The sequence below is a fragment of the Octodon degus genome, unplaced genomic scaffold (assembly GCF_000260255.1).
Source record: "Octodon degus isolate 3935 unplaced genomic scaffold, OctDeg1.0 scaffold00035, whole genome shotgun sequence".
Classification (NCBI taxonomy): Eukaryota; Metazoa; Chordata; class Mammalia; order Rodentia; family Octodontidae; genus Octodon; species Octodon degus.
The window spans coordinates 13539217-13551561 of record NW_004524611.1 but is presented as its reverse complement, the minus strand read 5'-3'; the positions used below and the strand labels follow the sequence as shown (position 1 = coordinate 13551561).

Here is a 12345-nt window from a genome sequence, read left to right as displayed (position 1 = left end):
AAAAAAAAAAAAAAGAGTTCAAAGCAGTTTCAGCCTAAACTGCAGAATGAGACTCTGTCTCAAAAAAGAAAGACAAACACAGACACAGACAGTAGCTGGTTACTTCCAGAAATTTCCACTACTGAAATTTCATCTACTTCAGGTTGTTCAAAAATTACCAGTTACCTACTATGGGTAAACTATGGTCTTAATGCAAAGAGAAGCTCAGGAACACAAAGTTTACTTTCCTCCTTCCTGTCAGGTACCATACTTTACATACTTGATCTCCTTTAAGCATCTACTTTATGGATGAGAAAATGGTAGCCAAATCCATGCATCACCATAATGCTCACAAACACTGCATACTATCATCAGTCACACAAGGCATGCCAATTAAGAAATATTTTTATGGCCATAAAGAATAAATCCTATGCCATTCGATATGTAAGCCTGGGTTAAGTTTAGTACAAGCAACTGACAATTATCTGCTAATGAAAAAAAAGTAAATGTTAACATCTGAAACTGGAAGAATTATTTGGGATCAATTAAAAAAAATCATACAACCCCAAAAATTTTAAATCTATTTTCCTAGGAAATATATGAAAAATTGCTAGGTTAAGTAAAAAGAGAAAACTTACATATAGAAGATGTTATACGCAATTTGCTAATTTTAAGAGAAACAGATTAACGGAGATTAAAACTACTTGTACCTAGAGAAAATGAGGAAAAAGATCCTGTGTTCAGAACAATCAACAACTATAAAAACACACATGCCAAAGTCAGGAATAGTGACACACATTCATAACCCTAGCAATTTAACCAGCTGAGGTAGGAGGAGACTTCAAGACCAATCTAGACAATATAGAGAACCACTTCGAAGAAAACCAAAAATAAGGCAAGCATGGTAATACGCATCTATAATCCAAAGACCTGAGAAGATGAGGCAGGAAGATCCTGAATTTGAGGTCAGTATGGACTACACAGCAAGACCCTATCTTAAAACCACTCCCTCAAAAGAATACACATGCCACAGCAGGCACAAATGGGCACCCCTCAACATCTGCAGGAAACTGGTTCCAGAACACAACTCTATCCTACATCCGTATCAATATCCATGACATTTGAGTCCCTCAAATGGCATTGTATTTCCATATAACCCACACTAAGCTCTAGATGATTTACACATATATAAGTGCTATGTAAATATATTTTTGTTTAATGTTTAAGGAATGACAGGAAAAGTCTTTCATGCTCAGTACAGCTGTCATTTTTTTTCTGCAATATTTTCTGTCAAAGTTAGTTGAATAGGGTGGATACAGATGGAAAGGGATAATTTGAAAAGATTCAAAAACATTAATGTCTGGGATTATACAGACTTTATGATTTAAAATCAATAAAAACACTTTAATAACTGGTGGGTAGTATTTCCAGCCTTATCTTTAGGTTTGATACCCAAACCTATCTAATGTAGGAATGGGAGGGATGGAGGTGTCCTCTTCAAAATTTCAGTTACACCAGTGCTGAGGAACATGTTGCAGCAGTGTTTGTTATCACTGAAGCAATAAAAGGTCTGCCATCATTGGTAAAGGTCTTTATGAGCAATAAATGGCAGAACTATAAAAAGTTTTTAAATACTATGATTAATGTTAAACATAAAACAACTTTACTGAGGTAACTGTATAAAGAACAGCTAAAAGCAAACAAACGTGTCACACTTTAAAGCACAGGCATTACAAGGAAAGATTATGTCTGTCTGTCTGTCTGTCTGTCTGTCTGTCTGTCTGTCTGTCTGTGGTATAGTCTTGCTGCATGGTTCAGAGTCAGAGTTATCCTCCTGTCTCTGTCTTCCAGCACTGGGATTACAGGCATGCACCACCATACCCAGGGTCCCAGGGAAAGCACTGCATGCAATACAGGGGATTGAACTCAGGTCCTAGTGCTTGCCAGGCAAGTGCGTAGATCACCACGTTATCTCCCCAGCCCTCAGTTTTCACTAAAAGGAATTGGTAAGATTTTTTATTTTTTTCAAATGAAAGTTCTGAGCCAATTACTAGATTTTTTAAAAAATCATCAGCGAAAGATAAAAAGGGTGAAAATCAGGCCAGCCAAGTAGCTCAACAGATTAAAGCGCCTGCTTAAGCAGACACATGGGCTGGGAGTTCAGATCCCCTGGCCTGCTGTGCCAGCCCCACCCCCAGGGCATGCTGAGACTGCACTTGAGTGGGGCACGGTGGGGCGTGCCTGTAATCCCAGCACTTGGGAAGCTGCAAACAGGAGGATCACTATGAGTCTGAGCCACATAGTGAGATCCTGTACACCCTGTCCTAAATATAAAAGGGGGGGGGGAATCTATGTATGTAAAGAATTTCTGTATCTGTATCTTTGAAGACAAAAATCAAATATATCATTTGTAGGGTTATCTTGAGAAGTCAAATAGTGTCAAGGAGGGGCTGGGGAGATGGCTCAGTGGAATAAGCGCTTCCTTGGCAAGCACAAGAGTCTGAGTTCAATCCCCAGTTCCGCAAAAAAAAAAAAAAGTGTCAAGGAACAATTTTAAACTGTTTCCATGAGTACCAGCTTTCTGAGAATTTTTTCCTACTCTTACCCGGGCTTCAAATTCTGAAGTTTCTTCCACATATCCAAGTCCTCCTTTCTGTAACCTTGTTGCAACTTCAATGAGATCACTTCTTAAGAAGTTTAAGAGCTCCTGGTTCCCGTCACAGGTTTTCAGACCTAAATTAGGTTTCCGAGCCAGATGAATTGAGTGAATAATATCTTGGTACCTACAAGAATGGGGGGTGGGGCGCACACCACAAAAGAAAAGGGAAAATTTTTGAAGGTGTTCTTTACATTTTAATTTAAAATGAAAATTTCTGTAAGATTCATTTAGATTTTTTAAAAGTTTCTTTTTTTCTTCTCTCTCTCTTTTTTTTTTTTTTTTTTGGCAGAACCGGGGATTGAACTCAGACCCTTGTGCTTGCCAGGGAAGCGCTTATTCTACTGAGCCATCTCTCCAGCCCTTTAAAAGTTTCTTTTTGGTGTTTGTTACTAATCTCATGTTTCTTAAACAAACTTTCAAATTTCTCTTATTTCTTGCTTTGTTCTAAAAACTTATCCTGTATCTAATAATTCTAGTACTAGCAAATACTGTTTTTTAATTTTCATTAATGTTGTCTAGTTTCTTTACATATTTTGTGCCTTTAAAAAAAAAATGAGCTTTCTGGAGTTTCATCTGTGAGAAAGTTGCAGCTGCAAGAAGTTCCAGGGACAACTTGAAACTGTCAGCTCAGAACTCATCACAACATTAAGAAATGTGAATGTAAATGAAAAACCTGAGCAACTACGTTTAGAACAGTTTGCCCTCACAGTAAAATGAACTGAGAGTCCAGCAACAAAGACAGACTCCTCTAAGGCTCTTAATCCTGAGTGGGTCACAGAATATGGCTGAAAACTAAAGCTCAGCAGCACTTTAGATGAATGTAAATTTTTGTTATAATGGAAGTCTTAAACATTATTTTCCTCTGAATATAATTCCATTTCTCACTGTTTTATGTATTGTTTTTTAGTTACTAGGGAATGAACCAAGACCCTTCACAATAAGCAACATCCCCAGCCCTTTTCTTATTTTGAGACAAGATCTCCCCAATTTCCTAAATCACGGAGGCTGGGCTCAAATGTGTAATTACCCTGCCTACTATACTCAACCCACTGGTTTTCTTCTAAATTCTACATAATTTTCCTTTGATCTAAGTCAGATCTAAGAATATACTTAACTTGGTAGTAGTTAAGACCTCTTTGATCTCCATCATTTCTCTATTTCTTTATTTTTTCTTTCTGTATTTTAGGGAAGGGTCTACAGGGTGTTCAGGGTCTCACTATTAGATCGGACTCCTAGTGATTCTCCTGTTTATAGCCTCCCAAGTGCTGGGATTACAGGTATGTGCCACCACGCCCAGTCTCATTGGCTGTCTCACTGTACCCAGGGGTCAGGGCTGGCATGACAGGCCCAGGGACTGAACCCCTGGGCCCAGCGCCTGCTTGCAGGGGCTTTAATCCACTGAGCCATTTGGCCTGCCCTAGTTCTCTATTTCTAACTTCAGAGAATGTGTCCTGTAAGTTTACTTTTGTTTCTAGTGGTGGTGGTAATTCTGAGGTCAGGGGCCTTGAGCTAGACAAGCATTCTACCATGGAGTTATACTCTTATCCCTGATAGTAAATCTTTTTTTGGGGGGTTGTCTTTTTGAGACAGGGTCTCACTATGCAGTTCAGACTAGCCTTGAGCTCACTTTGTAGCCCATGCTGATCTTTAACTTATGGCGATCTTCCTACCTCATCCTCCTGAGCACTGGGATAATAGGCACTCACCACCAAACCTGGCTAGTAAATCTACTTTTAAAATTTATTTATTATTGCCGGGGAGATGGTTCAGTAGAATAAGCATTTCATTGGCAAGTGCATATTCTACTGAGTCATCTCCCCAGCCCAATCCCAGCACTTGTGAGGATGAGGAAGGATTGCCATGAGTTTGAGGTCAGCCTGGGCTACACAGTGAGTTCAAGACCAGCCTACACTATAATGTGAGACCCTGTCTCAAAAATAAATAGAAAATTTGTTGCAATTACTTTTATTATTATTATTATATGATTATTTTATAAATGTTCAATGAGTATAATAAAAACTTTGTTTAAAAACGCCTTCTCAGTGTTGCCCAGATCAGACACTAACAATGAACACTCAGCAAGATGTTCAACCCCCAAAGCAGTGGCCAATGACATATATCTGTGGAGAATGTCACACAGAAAATAAAATTAAATCCAGGGATCCAATGAGATGTAGAGAATGCGGATACAGAATAACGTACAAGAACAAAGATTGGTGGTTTTTGATGCTCAGTGAAACATGGGAATTCAGGAAAGTGTCTCTGTTGGTACTTAGATTTGCCCCTTCAGGAGTCTTAGTGGTTCATACCTTTGGATTTGACACATTTAGGCATACAACTATATACATGATTTCATTTTCAAAACCAGAATGTATATCTAAGTATACTTAAAGAATTTTTTGTTCAGTTATATGACTTTTAATTTTATCATGTACATAATATGACAACAACAAAGTTAAAATTGTTTGCCAAAACCATACTTTTAATAAAGTTTATTAAAAATTCTGGGGCTGGCCAAATAGCTCAGTGGATTAGAGAGCCTGCAAGCAGGTGTGAGGGCCGGGCCTTTGATCCCCAGGCCTGTAGGTGTCGGTCCCGCCCCCAGGGTGTGCTGAGACAGCAACTGAGACTGGGCATGGTGGCATGTGCCTATAATTCCAGCTCTTGGGAGACTGTAAAGAGGTGGGTCAGTACAAGTCCAATCTAATAGTGAGACCCTGTAGACCCTTCCCTAAAATACAAAATAAATAAATAAATAAATAAATAAATAAATAAATATTCTGATTTCTGAGGGGAAAAAACCCACTTTGTTTCTAACTGTCCTAGTGTCCTTTCACTTACTCTCTCACTTATATCCTTCATTATTTTACATACTTTCTTACAAATAAACACTGGATGGCACTCTAGTAATGGACAGTAAATCCCAAACTGTTTGATAGCCTTTAAAAAGATAAAGAGTTCAAAAATGAAGCCAGAAAGAAAAGTGAAAAGAAAAGACCACCAACTGACAAGGGCTTTAAAAAAATGATTTAAGAAGAGGTCCCATCCATTTGTAACACATACTTATCATACGCCACATCCAAAGGGAAAAAATAGTTACCTATTTTCTTTTTCTGGTGTTGGCACTAGGGATTGAACTCAGGGTCTTGTACTGAGCTACATTCCAGCCCCTTTTACTTTATTTTGAGACAGGCTCTTGCTAATTTGCCAGGCTGGGCTGGAACATGATGATCTGCCTATGTCAGTCTCCCGAAGTCAGGATTATACAGATGTGTGTCACCATGCCTAACTGCGAGATTTGTATTCCACTGCGAGTTATGTATTTGACATTTTCTTTTGTCTTTCTTAATCTGCCTAGACACATCCGTATTAAAATAAAACAAGTTTGGTCTGATATGGTAGCCTATGCCTATAATACTAGCCAGGCAGGTAGGAAGATTGCTGTGAGTTCAAGGCTGGCCTGAACCATGTAGTGAAACCCTATCTTTTTTTTTTTTTTTAATATTATTTATTTATTTATTTATTTATTTATTGTGTGTGGCCAGCTCAGCCCACCAGGGGGCAGGGCTGGCTGGCATGTGGTGCTGGGGGATTGAACCGCGGTCCTGTGCTTTGTTTAGCTTAGTTTGTTCTAAGTAGGTGCCTTAGACCACTGAGCCATCTCACCAGCCCTGAAACCCTATCCTAAAGACAAAAAAAAAAAAAAAAAAAAAAAAGAGAGAGAGAGAGAAGAGAATATAATGTTAATTGACATACATATTACACAGAGGCATTAAATCAGTATGATACATCTATTACCACTCAATCTGGTGGTGGTGCCAAAAATGTACTATATAGTATCATTTTCTCTTAAACCAAACTTAAAATTCAGCCATGAAAATGAAAGTTGAGGCAGGTTTACTCTAAAAATCTTATACTAGTTTTTGACAGAAATAATATAAAGAAGTTACACTTAAAAAATCTAGTTGGAGGGTCAGGGATATAGCTCAGTGGTTGAAACACCTGTCTGGCAAGCACAAGGTCCTGAGTTCAATCCCTGAAAAAAAATCAAACCAAACCAAAACACAACACAACACAACACAACACAACAAAATCATTTTAAAGCAAATACTTCATGGACTTTTTATGCTATGAAATCATCACAACTATCTAGTTCTAATACATTTCCACCACCCCAGAGACCCCATACCTATTAGCAGCCATTGTTCCCAACTCTCCCCCATCCCTTGGCAAACCAAAATCTGCTTTCTCTACAAATGCCTTATCCTTAGTTTTTCAGATAAATACAATCATATGTGATACTTATTCCAGCTTTTCTCACTTAACAGAAGCAAGATGAAAAATCCTACCTCTTCTCTAGTCTCTCTTTAAGTTGACTTTCTCTTATTCCCTGAGGATGAAGGCAGTTCAACAACTCATCTAGCTCCTTCTGACTATCACATAAAAACCTGCAGAGAAAAAAAAAACAAACAGGTATTACAATTGTGAAAAATAATCCATATCAAACACTGAGTAAGGGATCTAGGGCTGCACAAAGGAGACAGAAAAGTAGAATACACCAAATCTGTTCAGGTCTATTATCTATAATCAAAATAATTTACTGTTTCTGTGAGACTTAAAGTTGGGTTTACCCTAGCACACTGGAGTCAATGTTTCCCACTATGATAAATGAGACAAATTTTATAAAGTTAATAAAAACACTTGTGCCTTCAATAATTAACCCTATACCCAAAACTAAAGACAAATGGTCTTAAACTACAGCCAATAACAACTGAAACAGTTAATACAATCAAAAGTGTCATTCAAAATTTAGTTCCTTAGCTAGAAACAAAAGAGCATACAAAGGAAAACTAATGGCTATGTATATAATTTTATCCTTCAGTTAATAAAATTTAATCAAATTTATTTTCAATTAGATTTATAAGGTATGAATAACTATACTGTGAATAAATTTTAATAAAATTCAGAAAAATCCTAAATAGCTTCAAGTGCATTTCTACTGCTAAGACGTATATTATATATTAGAGGAAGAAAATGAAATTCCAAGCCTTGAATAAAACAAATATCTGCTCATCAAAAAACCAAAGTTCTAACATACAAAAAACAATGACATATAAGAAATCAATGTAATACAAAATGTCCTAACAGATAGTCAAAGAAAAAGTGAGCCGCCAGCTGAATGCTCACATTACCATAGGTTCTGTCCTTGCTTGGGTATGGTGGTCTCCACAGCACTTTCTAGTGCTGACCGGTGTATGTTCATACTTGCATTTTTGCCTAAGTTTGCTTTTTTACCTAGGAAGATGTAAACATTAAGTTGTAACAGAATAAATACTCAATTCCTAGTTTCAAACCTAACCAGTACCCAGTGCCAAATCCAACAACACAAATGCTGTTTACTAAACATGATATGCACAGTAGATATTTATGTATTAGTTCACCTTCACTGTTTTTTTATGTATTAGTTCACCTTCACTGTTTTTTGACTTTATGTTGGTACAAAAGTGATATTCATCAGTAGAAACTGCACGTACTTCTGGGCCAGGGATATAGATCAGTGCCATAAGCACCTGTCTGGTGTTCCAAGCTTGATCACTGGTGCCAAAGAAGAAGAAAAAAAAAGGCAACTGTCCTTCAAGTTTCCATTTTTTTTCCTAGGGTTGCACTATACACTTTATAGTGTACTACTCTGCTTCTAAGCCATGCCACTGGTTAAGTAAACACCTGGGGGTCTTTGTTCCTTTTGAGACAGGGTTTCATGACATAACTGAGGCTGACCTTGAACTCCATGATTCTCTTGCTTAGCTTTCCAAGAGCTGTGACCACAAGTAAGCACCACCAAGGCTGGTTTTTAGATGCATTTTAAGCATACAACAGTTCTAATTTCTAATGACTGTATCAGGCAGTAATACCCACCATAAACTGAAGAGCACCAATATTTACTCTCTAGCTATATAGTGAAAACTTTCAGAGTGCTGTGACAGAGAGGGTTGATGGAATAAAGCAACTAATTTGTTTCTTTTATGATTTTTGTTGTTGTTTAGAGACACAGGGTCTCACTTTGTTCAAGACTGGCCTTGTACCCACAGTAATCCTTCTGCCTCAGCCTCCCAATTGCTGGATTTACAGGTGTAGGCCACTACACCCAGTTTTAGCTTTTACATGGTATTAAGAACAAAGGTAGGGGCTGGTGAGATGGCTCAGTGGTCTAAAGCACCTACTTAGAACAAACTAGAAAGCACAGGGACCGCGGTTCAATCCCCCAGCACCACATGCCAGCCAGCCCCACCCCCTGGTGGGCTGAGCTGGCCACACACACACACACACACACACACACACACAAATAAATAATTAAAAAAAAAAACAACAAAGGTAGCTGCATGAAGTAGAGATAAGCAGAAACATATAAACTACCACAGATTTATACCTGGAAGATTCAAATGTCAAGCAATACCATTAATTTCTTTGTGTATCAGTTCCTACATACTCACATATAACCTTAACGTAGATAGAATCCAATTTATCCAAGCCTCTTTTAGAGCCTCAGAAGCCTGTCAACACTCAGCTGACTCCTTCCTCAGGTCCTATTCTCTTCTTCTCAACCTGTAGCAGCTAACATGTAACCCTGTTTACTCTTTTCAGTTGGCTAATCCTGAAGAGACCCTCCAGTTGTGCAACCAGAAAACATAAAATAAGAACACCTGGGGATGGGGAGAAGGCTCGGCAGTATAAGCGCCTTCCCGGCAAGAACAAGGACCCGGGCTTGATCCCAGGTACTGTATGCTGCGTTGGCCCCAGAACCCCAGGTGAGCTGCACCAGCCACTGAAACCAGGTGTGGTGGCACATGCCTATAATCCCAGCACTGGGGAGGCTGAAACAGGAGGATCACTACAAGTCTGAGCTGTACAGGGAGACTCTGTAACAAACAAAAAAATAAGGGCTGGGGAGATGACTCAGTAGAATAAGCACTTCCCTGGCAAGCACAAGGGCCTGAGTTCAATCCCTGGTTCTGCCAAAAACAAATAAATAAATAATTTTTTAAAGTAAGGGGAAAAAAAAAAAGAACACTCACCACGATGCTCTACAGCAGTGGTAACAAACCTATGGCACAAGTGCCAAAGGCACCTGTTTGGTATTATTGAAAGCTCTCAACAGGTTTATCATCATCACTGCTCTAAGACTTTAGATGTAAAGAATGTAGATACCCATTCTTCTCCTAGAGAACTAGAATTGTTTAGGCCTCATTTCCAAACACTTTCTAACAGCCAGAATCTCTTCAAGTCTGAAGATCCTTATTATACTATGAATTCCTCTGCCTCATCTGGCCATTTAAAACTAGTTTAACCCAACCACATTTCTCTACGAGGTAACAATCTACACTTAACATAAAAATTCAACATGAACATACTATACTTGAATTTTGGGTTGTATTTTTAAAATTTGTGGTAGTTTCCTTATTTAACAATTCTGTGAATTTAGTAAAAACACAAGGCCAGGAAGATGGAGCTCAGCGGCACAGTGTTGGCCTGGCAAGTACAAGATTCTGAGTTTAATTTCTGGTATTAAAACAAGGACATTTCTTAAAAACTGAACACTTCTCAAAATAATAGACAAATGTCTTCAGAAGCAATTTTCACTGGGTTGTTCTAATCCAGTGGCTCTCAACAGAGCAATGCTGCCTCCCATGGGATGTTGCTCAATGTTCTACAGAAAACGCAGTTTCCACTACAAAGAATAATCTGCATCAAAATGCAAGTATCAGTGAGGTTCAGAAGACGGGCATCTCATGTTTAAAAAAATTTTTTTTAAAGTTTGAAATATATTCAATATACATAATCCAAAAAAGAATGTGTATTTATTCAGAAAATCATACTTCCATTTATTTTACAAACCAAACACATCTATATTATGATGGGGGGGCAGTATCCTTTATGACCCTTCTCAGCCCCTTTTTTGTTTTTAAACAGATAGAAAATCTTGCTAGGTTACTTAGGCTAGATCCAAACTCCAGGGTCTCAGTTATCCTCTTGTCTCAGCCTCCTGAGTAACTAGACCTACAGATAGCAACCCCACACCTATCTTTGAGTCACTTATTTCTAACTAAATACTTGTTATTTTGCTATGTTTCTTCTATTCTGAAAGAAGAGAAAAAGAACCTATTACTCTGTTTGCTTGGCCTCTCACCTCTTTCTATGCATTCAGGTTCACCAATCTTACTCAAATATATCCACAGAATGGCAGTAAAGAAATTTTGTATAGACAAGGTGGCACAGCAAAGGAACTCTTTAACACTCAGCCCACAAGCTTAAGATTTTCCCACTTCACAATGGTGGGAAAGTGACACACATACAGTAGAAAGAGCTATTTTCCCAGGCCAGCAATATGTGGCACCACACACACTCCTGCAATACTGAGCAGCATCAGAAGGGAGTCGGTTTCCATCACCCACACAACCATGAGAAGAAACACTCGTACTCTGCAGTGCACTGTGCTGTGAGCTTCTGGTGTCTGGTAGGCTGTATGTACTCAATCAACTTTGATTTTTACTCTATCTTCTACTTAGAAGATATTTACCAGAATATAACCCCACTGTCAACTAAAGCAGCCTCTGTAGCTGGTATACTGTACTTACTGCGGGGACAGTAATCCTCATCAGGAGAGTCTACATGGTTTTTGCGATGATGGTTGAAACGATAATCAATGCTGTCATGTGCCCAGCCTTTCTCAATGAACAATCCTGGAACTTCATCTGAGAAAAGCCAGTATCTACAAATCACAATAATGCATTAATGTATCAGCACTGTTGGATGATTTGCTGGTGAAGATGACTACAGAGTATAAGACATTCATAACCACAGCTGACAGCTCCTCTCCTCTGCTCAGAATTCCAGACAGACAAACAGTATAAAGTAGAACAAAGGATAACAGAAATCTTTTAGAATGAGACTCTTAATGCCTAAAACTCCTAATTTGTGGTTCTACACAATGCATGCATTTAAAATATATTACCTGGGGCTGGAGAGATGGCTCAGTGGTCTAAAGCACCTACTTGAAACAAGCTTGGCAAAGCACAGGGACCACGGTTCGATCCCCACCACCACATGCCAGCCAGCCCCGCCCCCTGGTGGGCTGAGCTGGCCACACACACACACAATAAATAAATGTAATAAATAAAAATAAATAAATATAAAAATAAAATAAAAATAAAATAAAATATATTACCTGATGATATGAAGAGCCAAAAAACTCCACTAAAACATATACCATCTTAAAAACTCTATTTGGATTACATTTCCTCTACCACGTAAGTCTGTCTGGTATTTATGGTATCTTTAAGGGCCAAAACATGTCTTTCTGGGGAGCAGAGCAGGACTATGAACATGGTAGGCAAGTACTCTAGCACTGACCCACATCCCCTGCCAAAGAACATGTCTTTGTGGTTTTTTAAAACTTATTTGTACAGGGTCTCATATGCAGGTTGGACTCGTAGTGATTCTTATTTCATTCTTATTTCAGTCTCTCCAACACTGGAATTACAGGTATGTGCCACCACACCCAGTCGGTGGCTGGCTTGCTTAAGACTGCTATCTCCCTGGCCCCAATAATGTCGTCTTTTTTTTTTTTTTAATGTATTTGGTAGAGGGTATCACTATGCAGCTCAGACTCGTAGTGATCCTCCAGTTTTCAGCCTCCCCAGTGCTGGAAT

The 12345-nt window shown here is 38.6% G+C and overlaps 1 protein-coding gene across 1 annotated transcript in view; it reads right to left on the bottom strand.

Moving 5' to 3' along the window:
- Positions 1 to 12345, bottom strand: part of Baz1b (bromodomain adjacent to zinc finger domain 1B) — an 80533-nt gene that overhangs the window by 18732 nt on the left and 49456 nt on the right. Inside the window, exons 9-12 of the mRNA XM_023714412.1 lie at positions 11272 to 11405; positions 7831 to 7933; positions 6988 to 7086; positions 2585 to 2762 (exon numbers count right to left, since the gene is read on the bottom strand). Coding sequence (XP_023570180.1) covers positions 2585 to 2762; positions 6988 to 7086; positions 7831 to 7933; positions 11272 to 11405 — 514 coding nt within the window. The remainder of the gene's footprint in view (positions 1 to 2584; positions 2763 to 6987; positions 7087 to 7830; positions 7934 to 11271; positions 11406 to 12345) is intronic.